The sequence below is a fragment of the Chelonia mydas genome, chromosome 6 (assembly GCF_015237465.2).
Source record: "Chelonia mydas isolate rCheMyd1 chromosome 6, rCheMyd1.pri.v2, whole genome shotgun sequence".
In the NCBI taxonomy this organism is placed as follows: Eukaryota; Metazoa; Chordata; order Testudines; family Cheloniidae; genus Chelonia; species Chelonia mydas.
Window position 1 is genome coordinate 127,324,898 of NC_051246.2, and position 14,724 is coordinate 127,339,621.

Below are 14,724 nucleotides of genomic sequence, written 5' to 3' on the forward strand. Positions count from 1 at the left end.
AGTTTAGACACAGTTTAGTGTATTTTACCCCAGTGTAGCTGGTTGAGGTTGACCTTGGGGAGAGGAAGCCTACAGTTGATCTCACCAAGCTGAATTGAGGTAAAAGGTGGTGTTAATTTTTGACTATGCTAGGCAAAAGGTTGGGGTTAGCTACCCTCAATTTGTGCCTAACCTAGACAAGTGCAGTGACACTTACTCATTTATTCTCTTGCTCATCCATGCACACTTCACGCTGATCTTTCCTTCTCTCACAAATACACACTTCACATTTGTTTTTCTCACATACTGGACAGCAATTCACTAGCCACTTCACCCCATTCTCACATCCATTCACCCTGGCCTTTTCTCCAAGCAATTAATTCTATTCCCTGTCATATTCATCAGTTCTCTTTTCTCACCATCCCAGCTCCTCAGGTCTCTTTCTCCAGTCTGTTAATTCTATCTCCGCCCTTCCCCCCGCAGCTAAACTGATCAATACTGCTATTTTTAATGGAGGCTATTGCAGCTCTTCCTTCACTCATTCTGCTGCTGAACCCGTGGTAGGGTATGGGGAGCTTACCTCTACAGTTGCTTTCTCACTGTCCAGGCAGCTGTGCCATTAGTCTGCTTTTGATTCACATTTTTAAAGTCTTCTTTGCAGCTGTATTTCGTTTTATCCTTAAACGAAAGCATTATAATGGCATGAGTTGACGCCATTATATGTACTACATAGGAAAGCCCATGTGCGTGGGAATTTGCAAGACGATAAAATATGTAGTATTTTTAATCTGTTTGTGCTACCATATGCTCCTCCACACATCCTTCAATGCAGCTTCTGACTGAAGAAAATAATTCTACTGTGCAGGTTCAGCAACAGGTTCACCCCAGTTTTTCAGCAAAAGAAGATTCCCTCTATTACATTGAAGAGCTGATACTTCAGCTGCTGAACAAACTATGCATTGCACAGCCACGGACTGTCCAAGATGTTGAGGTGAGAATGGCAAAGCTGTCTTATCTAATACTGGAAAACAGGTGCTTGCTTACAAAATGACTGTACTCAACTATTGTAAGTAATCTAATGTTAATTTATAACAAGGTAGAATATAAATAGGGCATTTTTCTAAAAGATTAGTCAGTGTTCTGCTTTCAGAAATGGAGTTATATTTGAGCTGCAATTAGTTTCTGTTCAGAAGTCTCATAACTGTCTGGTAATATTTAAAACAAAATCTATTCTGTATTTAAAAAGTGCAGAAAAGCATAGCTAGCTGCGACTGTTTTGTATTGCTTTAGTTAAAATAGACCTTGAACTTTAGAATTCAAAGCTTGCAGGGATTTAATCTTCCTTTTTAGTTAATCCCCAAAAGCAAAACGTAAACATTTTAATGTAATGAATTTAAACTACCGATTTAGGTCCTGATCTTGCAACTGATAGAGAGTGGGCAGGTTGCTGTTAAGTGTATGAAAATATATTGAACTCAGTGAGGCTCTATATTCTTGCAGCTGTCTGTCCATGCACTGTCAGTTACAGAATTGGGACCTTAATGGGCTGCACTTTTTAACAGACACATCCAGAGTTATGTCGTAGTTTTAAATAGCTGTTATCTTTCACATTAGAAAAATTGACTGCCTAAAAAAAAAGGGGGGGGGGGGCGTTAAAAAACCAGCCTGACTGGTTTTGTAGCATATTAGACAAATTACAGCTTTGTATGTAAGGCACTTTCAGTCCACTACAAGCTGATGGTCTCATCTAATATTCTACAGATTTGTTATGGAAATGAATAATTTGTGAGTACTTATAAAATGTAAAATATGTTTATTTACAAAACTGATCTCCTGGAGGGTTTGAGATTCTTAGTGTGTATAGTGTTTTTAAATACATTACTTGACATTGAGTCAATTGATTAATTCTTAATATTGGTTTATGATTGTTATATATTGTTGTACAAAGATTTGTATAAAGCTAAATAAGCTTATTTTGTAGATGTCCCTTAATAGCCTTTATTACTTCTAGCTACCACCAGCGGAGTCTGGATTTAAACTTTATATGTAGAGGTGAAAAGCTGTGTGTTCTATCTCCAGTCCCCAAGCTATCCAGTCCTCTAGAATATAGAGCAATGCTTTGCCGTGTCAGAGACTGTCACCTGCTCGCCAGCCCTGTAATTTCTGTCTTCTAATACAAAAGGAATGCTAAAATAAGTTTATGTGCGTATTAATTTCCTATTGGGTGTAATTATATTCCACATGTATGAGCTAAAGATTTTAGGTATGTATTTTATTAAACAATTACACCAGTACTGATTTATGTAAGAAACTTTGTCTGTAAGATTCCCAAGTCCTCACACATTGTTTCTTAGAGAAAAGAGAGATGCTAACCTTTTATAAAACTGCCAATACTTTATCTGAGCAAAGAAATATCTCAGCACATAAGATTTTAGCTATACACAGGATTTAGTTTTAGTTGTATCTTTTAAAAAAAAAATTGCTTTTTTTAGGTAGTGAAACAGTAATATTGATAAAAGCACTTAGTAATGTAACCTAACTAGACTTGATTATTTCATTAAAAATGAGGAAGTATGTTTAAAGAGTAACTGCAAGTTTCCAAAAACAGTGGTACACCTTGAAGGTCAACAGACTTAAACTCTACCAGATGAATGTAGGAATGAGTCAAGGTCTATTCGTGGAAATCACTCTGCCACCAGACCCCTGAAGCTTAAATCTGGAGATTGTTTGCTGTACACCTCAGCTGTTCTCAGTTGTCATGATAGAACACAAGGAGATCAGTGATCTAAGATCCTGTTCATGCAAATATCTACACATGCCAGTAGCTCCCATTGGAGTAAATGGACTATTTGCATGTGAAGTTAAGTATGTGTGTAAGTGTGAACAGGAGCAAGCCTAAGGTACCCAAGACCCAAACCATAAAGGGCGTAATAGGTTAGAAACAACACTTTGAATTGTTTCCAACTATAAACAGGAAGCCAGTGCAGTCTTAAGCCCAAGTGCACTGTGCACTCTGTGAGATGAACTGATAAGTCAGTGGACAGCTATGTTCCACATTACCTTGTTTCTGGGTGACTTTCAGGTGCAGTCCCAAGTGAAGTTGATTGCAGTAATCCAGTGTAAAGGTCACGAAGCAGTGAATAATTGCGGCAAGGCTTGCATCCAAGAGGAAAGGTTGCAATCTGTTGATTTGGTGTCAGATGACAAAAAGGACTCTTAGCTAGTATTGCCATGTGATCATTTAAAAGAACTTTGAATCTAGCAAGACCGCCAGATTATACACCTTCCTGTCAAAACGTGGGCAAAAGCCCTTTATTGAGGGGACACATCAACTCAGTCATCTCCTGGATGATTCCTGCAGCTAATGAGTAAAATCTCTGTCTTGTCTGAATTGAGCTTCAGCCATCTAGCCCTCATCTAGATGTCAGTCTTGACTATACCCTGGGAAAACTGAACTATTCAGCTCTGGTGACAGTTGTAAAGTAGAGTTGTATGATGGCACCACCCAAACCATGTGTCACATCTGATGTTGAGGGAGATGAGAATAGAACCTTGCAGCACCCCATTTGAAGGCCTTTGAGGAGGAAGAGCAATTGCCCATGACTACCTTCTGGGCCCACAGAGAAAGGAACAGAGCTTTTCATCTGGGTTCAGTTCCTACTTCTGTCACAGACTCTCAGTGACTGTGGGCAAGTTACATCTTCTCTCTGTGCTTTAGGGTAGTGGTGCCCAATCTTATTACACAGGAGGGCCACATAAACCTAATCTAGAGGTCCCCAAATTGAGGGGAGCAGAGGAACGTTTGTGGGGGGCGCGGTGGGACCTGGGCCAGCTCCCATAGGGATTGGGAGGGAGCATCTCCTACCCCTGCTATGGCTCCACACCCTGCCCCCAGCCTCCATCCCTGGCTATGGCTCCGTTCCCAGACCCACTCCCAGATGCAGCCCCAGCCTCGGCCTCCTTACCCCGCCTGCCCCCTCCCCGCCCCCTTGCTCCCAGCCCCGGCTCGGGGGGTGGGGGCATGGACAGGGGTAAGCGGGGGGGCAATGACCCTGAAAAGTTTGGGCATCACTGACCTAAGCACAAGCTTGTGTGGGCCAAACAGCTTCTGCATACTTCCTTGTGTAAACTAAAATGATGTAAACGTGACGACAAAACACTAATGAATCAGCCATTAGTAGGGTATGTCTACATAGTAACTAGTCATCTGTGGCAGGTGTGTGCTAGCTGACTTGGGCTCATGGGGCCCATGCTGCAGGGATGTTTCATTGCTGTATAGACTTCTGGGCTTGGGCTGTAGCCCGGGCTCTAGGACCCCACAGGGTGGGAGGGTCCCGCAGCCCAGGCCTGAACATTGACACCACAATGAAACACCCCTGCAGCCCAAGCCCCCTGAGCCTGAGTCGACTGGCATGGGCCAGCCACAGGTTTTACTTTGCTTTGTAGACAGACCCTTAATTCCCCATCTGTAAAATGGGAACAATATCCCTTTGTCTTTTCCAGTTAGATGGAGAGCTCTTTAGTGTCCCCTCTTACTGTGTTTGTACAGTGCTCAGTATGATTGGGCCCCGTCTCAGCTGGAACCTCTAAGTGCTGTCATAATGCAAATAACAAAGGGCAGGAAGGGCTGTTTTGAGGCGAGATTTGAAAGGATGCTTGTTCTGTGGGGAGTAGAAGATTGTTCCAGTCTTAGAGGTGGGGCTGCATGAAAGGAGAAAAGCCTAAGAGAGAGCAATGGAGCAGTTAGAAGTGAGGAAGCGATGGGGTACAAACATCAATAGGGAAATTAGGTGAGTGACTATTTTGCAAGTTTATGTATGCTGACTGGTTAAACTGCATTTCTTATGTTTGGGCAGGAGCGAGTTCAAAAGACATTTCCTCATCCAATCGACAAGTGGGCTATTGCTGATGCACAGTCTGCTATAGAGAAACGAAAACGAAGAAACCCTCTCCTACTACCTGTGGACAAGATACATCCCCTATTAAAGGTATTTTAGATAAGTCTCAGAGTTAATTTTTACTTTATGCTATGTTTTGCTTGTTTAGCATTTAAATATTTCTTTTTTAATTTGTGTGTAAACTATTGTAGAAAAGAAAAGACAAATCCAGATCAGTTTCTGGTGTTGGTTGGAAGAGTAAAAGTAGCCATTTTTAGTATACTGTATTTATGTAAATGTAGCACTAAACCAAACTTTTCAATCTCTCTTGTTGTAGACTTCATTTATTAAAGTTTAGTTCTACTCTGAAAAGTTAACTATGTAAAAAATGGTGGCACCTCACCCCACATATCTGCTCCCTTTATGTGTTCAGAGTTCTACTTGGTCACCTTTAGCCTTTAGTATCTGCATTTACTGGTGTATTGGCACTGTGGAGGCAAAACAGCTAAGAGGGATAGAGCTGGATCCTACTCCTCGTACATTAACAACAGAAATGTTTACTGAATTCCAATCAATTACATTTGTGCAGACCTGTTGGAGTCAGAAGGTGTCACTGAGGCAGAATTTGACAACCGTGAGTTTTCCAAGGCAAAACAGAAGTCCTAATTTGAACTACAAAACATTTATTATGGGGGGCAGGGGTTGAGAAGGAAACTAGCCAACTTCACACTCAGATGTATAGAGCTAGCAGATAAATTTTACTTTCAAACTACGCAAGTTTGATATGGAAATCGTTGAGTCACAAACATTTAATCCCCCGATGCTATTTTTAGTGTCATTTTTCTTAGCAGAACAGCATTTCCGACGTTCAGATCAGTGTAGCTGTAGCAATAGCTGAATTAAGTTCACTTCATTGCATCTGTAAATGGAAGAGGGATAGATCTCCCTTATTCAACCTTCCTCCCCATAGCCTTAGGAAAAGGAAAGTAAGTTGCTGTTCCTTTCCTCATTCATACTTGTTCCATGTGACCAAGTATCAGTAAGTGACCAGGAAGTTCCACAGAAACAGTGAGGGAATAAAAGTCTGTTGCTTTTGGAACATTGTAGTTTATGGATGGCTTACATTATGAGTAATTTTTACAAGTGTACTTTAGAAGGGAGCTATTAAAGATCAGCAAGGTCTGGGAAGCATTTCTGATCTGTACATATAATAAGATATTATTTATACAGTGAAATGTAGCTTTAGTTAAGTTATTTAGTTATTAGCCTGAATAAGGGCCATATTTTTCTAAGTAAAGAAATAACTGGTACTGCAACATTGACATGCTTAGTCTTCAGTTTAGTAAGTTCGCTTCTTTAAGGTCACAGTAAACAATTTATTTTTTATTTTTTGTAATTTGTGTCAAAGTGCTCATTTGCTTTGAAGGGAACTAGGTTTGGTTCAGTTTCTAGGTATGGCTCTTAAAGTTGCTTCTCCTTTTCCTTTATTTAGAAATGTATGTTAGAAATCTCTGCTTGGAAATATTTAAATACAAAATTATGTACCAGCATGTGAAGATGCGTTCTTTAAAAAAAGGTGTGGTGACATTCTTTTATAGCACTGCAAATTACTTTAAAGGGTTTTTAAAAAAATTAAGACTGTTGTGCTATAATATGTACAGTTCTAAGAAAGAATTAACAGTAAAGTTCTTATGGTTTGTCTTACGTAGCATTTCTCAAATACGGCCAGTGTGGCCACATATGGCCATCAGGGGCTTTTCTTGTGGCCACAGCCTCCGGGCAGTGATTGGGGTGGCGGCAAAGCAGTGGTCCCGCCCCCAGGGCCAACAGCAAGGGTTAGACCTGCTCCTCCCCACCCCCGAGACACATGCTGGAGGAACAGGCAGCTACTGAGTTCCCCACCTTCCTGGGGTGGCAGACAGCAGTCTCTGGCCATGGAGCTCCAACCCCCAGCTGTGGGGCTCCCCTCTGCCCATCTCCTCTGGCCTCCACCAGCCCATCGTGCATTCCCCCTGTCTCCCAGTTCCCCCCTATCGACCTCCCCATGCAAGGCTTAATTTGTCCCCGGGCTTGCTAGGACTGAGTAAGTCTTCTACTGTGAAAAGTGATATTTGTAAGTTTGTTAATATCACTTTTCACAGCAGCAGACTTACTAGCTAAGCAAATCTTTTTAAAAAAGCAAAAGGAACAACAACAAAAAAGACAAGAACCTTCAGAGCACCTTGTTTGTGTTTCTATTCTGGTCCAGTAAAGAATAGAGACAACTGTACATTATTTTTATTGAGTCTTCAGAAAGATTCAATAAATTACAATGATTTGGACATGTATATTTGATTTTCCTAAAGTTAATTAAGAATTTTAGGAAAAATTGTCACCGTGGCCACCAAAAAATTTGTTGTGAGAACCCCTGGTCTAACATATCCTCACATCAAACTTAATGGCAGGAAAAATTCTTGTTTGGCTTTCACTTCTTAACTAGTAGTGCCACTGGTTAAATTTGAAGAAACCATGAAAGCCTGAAAGTTCAATTTCTTGGGCATACTGTTGATTTTTGAAATGGGATTTTTTTAAAGCATAGGTTTATCCTGAATTAGTTTTACAATATCCACTGATTTTTCATCTTTAAGTCAATCTTTAAAAATGCAAAAGTTTCTTCCTATTAGGGTATAATGTGGGTCTGTTTCTCTCCATGCTTCATATTTCCAAAATGTAAAAGGAAATTCCTTCTGTCAGATGGTAGCATGCGGAATAAAGTTAGCAACTAGCATAAAAAAAGAAGACAAACAGCAGATATGTATTCGATACCAGGCAGACTTGAGACCTTTTCAGTATCTCTCTCTGGAATAATAATCAGACTCCTATCTATTGAGTATAATATTGTAGTTTACAACAGTGGTTGGGGGTGGCTGTTGAGAAGAAAAACCTAGCAGCTCTGAATAATGCTTTTCTTTCTAGAGATTACTCATTACTAAGGCTAAGATTTTTTCATGGATATTTTTAGTAAAAGTCATGGACAGGTCACGGGCAAAAAAGAAAAATTCACATAAGCCGTGACCTGTCTGTGACTTATGAAAAATATACTTGACAAAATGGGGATCTGCAGGTCCCCACATCGCCTGAAGCAGGGCAGCTGTGCAGGGGCTAGGAGCCATTTGCAGCAGCTGGGGGCTGCAGGGTACCCCTGCCACCTGCAGCTCCGGGGGTCCCCTGCCTCCTGTGTCAGCCGGGGGTTGCCCCACTGCCCGTGGGGCAACCCCCGGCTCCAGGGGCCGCCAGAGGTGCCACGGGTACCCTGCAGCTCCCTGCCACTGCGGGCAGTGGGGGACCCTACAGCTTCTGCCCACCACAGGCTGAAGTCACGGAGGTTGCTGGAATTCACGGATTCTGTGACTTCTGCGACCTTCATGACTAAATCATAGCCTTACTCGTTACACCAGTAAAATCAGCTAGTGGGCAAGTATATAGGACCATAGTAGCTGGTTTTAAATGATGCATCCCAAAATAGATGATGGCATGATACAAGGTTAATATTACTAAAATGCACAAGCCTATCTGTATTTATTCATTATGGTCCTATCACAAATATTTAACAGGCAAAAGGTGTGGGGTGAAGTAAACCCTCAACAGAATATGAAAAATATCATCCTGTTTGAAATGTTTTTGAAAGTGGAACAATGTCTTCTCTGTTTTTCTCTTCTACTCCACTTTCTTTTCTCCCAAAGCTTAAATTAACCCCTTCATATTAATTTGAGCATAAGTATGTGATTTCTTCAGTTGCACATGTTTTGTGTGAACACTTCGCTTAATTCCTATTTAAGGTTATATAAAATGGCCACACTGGGTCAGACCAATGGTCCATCAAGCCCAGTAGCCTGTCTTTCGACAGTGGTCAAATGTTCTGGGATAATGGACAGGCTAACGTGAATTACAGCTTGCAAGAGATTAAGAGCAGACAATTTTTGATTCTGCAAAAGGTGCAAACACATTTTGCATTAAAAATGTAAAAGGAAGAATCCTTTTTTCTCCTATTTCCATGTGTAGACTTTCATCGTGCAAGGACTTAAGCTTGCTTAATTTTAAGCACATGAATGGTCCCACTCAAGTCCTTTAATTTTAATGGGATTTGAAAGCCATGTTTCTGTAGCAGGCAAAATGTGACAGTGGCGTGTTTCTAAGCTCTTCCTTGGTAAATATTGCTGGTCACAGACTCCCGTTTTCTGTTCTGTGCTCTGGCTATTGCAGCTGTATGTGAGCTGGTAACTCAAAGCAAAAATCCTTTTGGTAAAAATGCTAATATCTTAGTTTTCAAATATGGTGCTCAACGTCAATAACTTTCAGGCATGACTATAGTTTTACCGTGTTTTCTTTTTAATTTGCAGGAGGTTCTAGGCTATAAAGTAGATTATCATGTCTCTCTTTATATTGTGGCTGTTTTGGAATATATCTCAGCTGACATTTTGAAACTGGCTGGAAATTATGTTTTCAATATACGACACTTCGAGATCTCCCAGCAAGACATTAAAGTGTCTATGTGTGCTGATAAGGTAAGAAATAGTTGATTTGCTATACTGATATTTAAATGGCTTATCGCTTTAGTTCCCAACTGCATCATACTGTTATGATTATCATTATTATGACACCTCTTTGTAATGGTAGGTTTTCCACTCTGTCTTTCTAGTTTCATCTTTATTAAATTGTTCAGAAATCTTTTTTGTTGAATTTCAGTTATCTTCATTATCAGGCAAAAGCTTTTGCAAGATGCCTTGTGTTCTTCTGAATCCCTCTTCCTCAAATCCTAACTTGTTTTCTTGCTGCACTAAATTATAAAAACCACAGTATTGGTAATTGATCCTGCCAAAGATTCAAGTTTACTACCTTGTGATTGTTGTTACAGAAAGTGTTGTGTTAAATACAGTTCACTAGTTTTTGAACAAACTGAGATCATTGAGTTTGAATGAAGGATAGAAATCAGACTTGTATAAAAACTTGACTTTCACTCTTTGCTAGGTTTTGATGGATATGTTTGATCAGGATGTTATTGGTTTGGTTTCGCTGTGTGAAGATGAGCCCTCTTCTTCAGGTGAACTCAATTACTATGAGCTAGTGAGAACTGAAATTGCAGAAGAAAGACAGTATCTGCGGGAGTTGAATCTGATAATAAAAGTGTTTCGGGAAGCTTTCCTGTCTAACAGAAAGTTGTTCACACCTTACGTAAGTCCCTTTTTGATTACTGTTTTAATGCTTAAATACTTGCATATCCATTTTCAACCATAACTTAGCAAATTTACATTGACTGTAGCAGAGTAGGTGAAATTTGGTTTGAAGTATCCTAGTGTATAACAGAAGTGGTGATTGGTGCCTGAAATAAGAGGGAGGCACTGCAGATAGCAGTCTTAGATGAATATTCTCAGACCAAGGTTTAAAAAGCAAGGGATTTTTTTGGATGCGAACAATAGTTATAGTGCCAGATGGTCATGTGGGTAGAAAGCCTGATCCTTATGCAATTATGCACCTGCACTTTACCAGGCAAGCAGCATAGCAGCAGATGGAGGAGCTGGGGTTCCTAGGAAAGAGAGTGCTAGGAAGAGGGGCTGCAGATGTCCCTCAAAAAGAGGAAGATGTGAAACCTTGGTAATTTACCTTGATTGACAGGGAAAGGGGAAAATTGATTAGGGGGAAGAGAGACATTTGGGGGCTAGGGTGTGGGCAGGGAGAGATGGGATGAATTCCTGAGCATAGGATGGAATGGGCAAGGCTGGAGGTAAGTGGAGAAGAAATGGATGTCATTCATAGGTTGGAGTCAAGGGAAGGGTGCTTTCCAGATGATGGGTTGGGGAAGACTGCCCAGATGGGTGTGTTTCTGAGATAAGGGACACTACAAGCAGGACTTGAAAAAGGAAGCTGCCACTTCCCTCTCTAAGCCCAGCTGGCACTGTGAAAAAGTGACCGCATAGCTTTGATCATACAGTTTTGTTATTGAGACCTGAGCTGGGGGTCGTTTTTAAATTTTCACTTCAGGTTAAGTTCAGAGACAGAAAAGAGCAAGGAGGGTGATGGAGGGGAAATAATGACAGCTTTAAACTGCTCCTCCCCTGCTGATTGTGGCCTGTTAGTGTAAAGGCTAAAAAAGTTGGACCCTATTGTCCTACCCAGTGAATAACCCATAGCTTCTCTCACAAGAAACACTGCTCTCGAACGCTGGATTGGATACTGCACCATGCTCTCGGACATTTGAAAGTAAAAATTGTGCAATGTTGGATCAAAGTGAATATGCCCAAACATGATCGCTCAGCCTGAATTGATGCCTAGAACTTGCCTGCCTTTCCCCTCTTTCTGTTGTCTCGTCCCTATTTAGGGTATGTCTACATTGCACACTCCTTATGGCAGCATGTAGAGTAGAGGCACTGCATAGACGTGTAGACGGTGAGGCACTGCTTAGGCGAGTAATGACAGACCTGAATCCTGTGGGTATACCCTACATGACTCTCGATACGCCCAAGCAGTACCTCCTCCGTCTACAATGCGGTGTCATGCTGCATCCATGCTGCTGGAGCTTTTCCCTGCTGCAGGGAAAGGCTCTGGCATGATGGAAGCAGCACAAAAAAGCTCCAGCAGTGGGGAGAGGCTCTGCCAGGGTGGATGCAGCCTGTTTTCACTGCAACATGTAAGCTACGTGTGCCCTACACCCTGCTGCCAGTGTAGACAGGGCTTAGATAGCTCAAACTTTATTTGAAACACTTGGATGTCTGCAAAAGAGTAAAGGAAATGGTAACAAATATTACTAAAGCATAGTTTTTGTTTTCTCAGGATATCGATATGATCTTTAGCAACATTTCAGATATTCATGAATTGACTGTGAAGCTCTTGGGGTTGATTGAGGATACTGTTGAAATGACAGATGAAAGTAGTCCTCATCCTTTGGCTGGCAGCTGCTTTGAAGATCTGGCAGAGGTGAGTTTCTAAAATCACTTCATAGGAATATTTTGTATTTTCATATTAAGCTAGTGTCCATGATTCTGTATCTCTGTGGAATGGACAATAGAGGGCATGTTCTGCTCCTCCAAAAAAAAAAAAAAAAAAAAAAAAAGCTTTTATGAGGTTCTGAACAGAGAATGATGATAGTGCAGTCACACAGAGCAATCTAGATTGCTTGGTAAGATGGGCCCATTCAAACAAGCCTTTTTAAGACCAACAGGTACAAGGTCATGCATCCAGAAACAAAGAATGCAGGCCATGTGTGTATAATGGAGGGCTGTGTCTTGGAAAGCAGTGAATCTGAAAATGATTTAAGGGTCATAGTGGACAAGCAGCTCACCATGAGCTCCAAGTGTAATGATGTGACAAAAAGGGCTAATGCAATCCTTGGATGTATAAACAAGTGAGTAGGAGTAAGGAGGTGATTTTACCTCTATATACGGCATTGAGGAGATGGATACTAGAATACTGCATCCAGTTCTGGTGTCAAAATTTTAAACAGGAGATTGTCTTAAGTATTTCCATTATAAAAGCCCTATAATTTGCTCATAAAGTTAAATCACGTTTTGGGCTGGTCTGTTTTCAAAGGTAAATTTTCTTCTGCAAAAATGGGGTAGCATTTTTGAGATGAAGGGAATAGAGAGGAAACAAGCTTTTCCATTTAAAAAGAAAAGGAGTACTTGTGGCACCTTAGAGACTAACCAATTTATTTGAGCATAAGCTTTCGTGAGCTACAGCTCACTTCATCGGGTGCACGAAAGCTTATGCTCAAATAAATTGGTTAGTCTCTAAGGTGCCACAAGTACTCCTTTTCTTTTTGCGAATACAGACTAACACGGCTGTTACTCTGAAACCTTTCCATTTAAAGTTTGTCTTTTTTCTGTGGATCTAATATCTTGGTGGTTTGGTATGGAAAGTTTCTAGACAGGTGACATTTTAGTATCCTGGTGAAAACCTCTTTTTGATTTTTGGCCACATAATTTTAAAATAATTACAGTACATGTACTATTTTCAAATAATCTAAAGCGAAAAAGGGCTGAAATATGCATGCATGAGTGTGGAACTTAAATTAGTCATTTCTGCCTCGTGGATATTGAATAAAACACGCCTTCAGAGCATGTATGTGATGGTGTAAAACTCTGCTGCGTATTCTCGGTACACAAGCTGCAAATTCTCATAACTTTGTCAAATCAAAACCAGTTTTTCCAAAATAACCATGACCATTGTAATGCTGAATGCAGCTTTCAGATATCAATTAGTTTGGTAGTAGCCTGGCTCCAAAAGTGCCTGCAGCTTTTTTACACTTGCATTTTATGATTCTTGTTCAAGTGGTGTTCCCTATATGTATTCCAAATGTGGGTTTTCATGTGTGCTAGAGCCAGACGATTTTCGTAGCGGTGTCCGTTGACCCACATGTCCGTTGTACATAGCCTCATGTCTCAGGCGAGGCTATATTAGTTTGTGCGGGTCAACGTCTCTTCAGTTCCCTCTTACCGCCACATGGTCAGAGTTGGAATCCCTGTTCCTCCCAGTCTTGGTTTCGTTACGAGAGCACTTTCATTCGCTTGTATATAGTTCTTCTTCGTTGTTTTATTGTGAAGTAAAACAGTTAGTTATGTTGGTTGTTTTCTTAGCAGAAAACAGTTGAAGGAATTTTGCCCAAACCTTTTAAAAAAAAAAAAAAAAAAAAATCACTTTTGGGCAGAGACCATGAGTGGAAAATGCCTCAGTGGTGAAAATTTCAGAAAGTTATGAGCATATCAACACAGAATGTCCTAATGCAGCCTTAACTAGAGCAGTCATAACCAGACAGTAAGTATAGAAACACGTCCTCCACTATGTTTGTGTGGATCCCACTGTCGTAGGTGCTCGTATGCCTCCTGCACGTGAGACTGGATTCTTTTGAATAGCAGTGCCTGTCTGGGCCTTGTGCAATGGCAGAAAGGGCAGAGCAACCACGGCCCTCCTTCAGTTGGCTTTTACCACCCATGACAGTGAGATGGAACCCAGCCACTTTCTGACCAGCTACTTCTGCAAGGCTTCAAACTCACCATTTCTTGGATAGTGTAGTGAAGAGAAAGGTCTTCATCACTCTTCTCCCTTGTTTCCTTTAATTTGGACATTCCAATAAAAAAAATAGAGAGGAGACCCTGGTGTACCTCCAGTAGCGGGGGAAGGTATTTTGCACCCACATGACAGACTCTAAACCAGTTGTTTTCAACCAGTGATCCATGGACTCCTGGGGGTCTGCAGACTAAGATTTCCAAAGGGATCTCACCCCCATTTGAAATTTTTTTAGTGGCTCACAAATGAAAAAGGATAGAAAACCACTGCTCTAAACCATCAGGGTTCAAACCCTGCCCATCATATGATGGTCTCATCCTCCCTACTGACAGAAGATTGACCTAGCTCTTGCCTGCTCTCCCTGGGAGAGAGCCATATCCCAAGGTCCTTGGCATACCAGTTGTTTTCCTCTAGAATCTGTAACTGTAGGGACTCATGGGTCAAGTTACATCTGCTTGAGTGATCCATGTGGGTCACCTCAGACCCAGAGGAAGTGACAGCTACCAAAGTGGAACTGAAACAGTCAGCATTAGCCACCACACTCCAAGAGCAGTTAGTGAAAAAGGCAACTAAGGGGACACTGTCAAAACTGGCACCATCAGCTTTGATGCCCTCAACACCAGCGACCTCAGTGCTGACAGCTTCAACATCAGAACCTGTGCCCCAGGAACAGGAGGACAACACTGAGACAATCCTGCATAGAGTGTGCGCTCCAAGCAACACATGGGATCATCCCACAAGGAGACTGTGAAACTTAATTCCAAGGAGAGAGCCCCCAAGTCTTCCAAGGTGGGAATGGCACATGGTGAAGGACCTTGGCACCAACTCA

At 41.3% G+C, this 14,724-nt stretch overlaps 1 protein-coding gene across 6 annotated transcripts in view; it reads left to right on the plus strand.

The window, feature by feature from the left end:
• The window catches only part of SOS2 (SOS Ras/Rho guanine nucleotide exchange factor 2), a 106,591-nt gene that overhangs the window by 33,207 nt on the left and 58,660 nt on the right, over positions 1-14,724 (plus strand). For 3 of the 6 annotated variants that reach the window (XM_037901369.2, XM_037901372.2, XM_037901374.2), the window contains exons 2-6: positions 845-970; positions 4,836-4,967; positions 9,236-9,400; positions 9,864-10,067; positions 11,664-11,807. In XM_037901369.2, the coding sequence (XP_037757297.1) occupies positions 845-970; positions 4,836-4,967; positions 9,236-9,400; positions 9,864-10,067; positions 11,664-11,807 (771 nt within the window). Of the gene's footprint in view, positions 1-844; positions 971-2,722; positions 2,840-4,835; positions 4,968-9,206; positions 9,401-9,863; positions 10,068-11,663; positions 11,808-14,724 lie in introns of those variants that run through there. The other 3 variants (XM_037901370.1, XM_037901373.2, XM_043548217.1) reach the window with 3 other exon arrangements.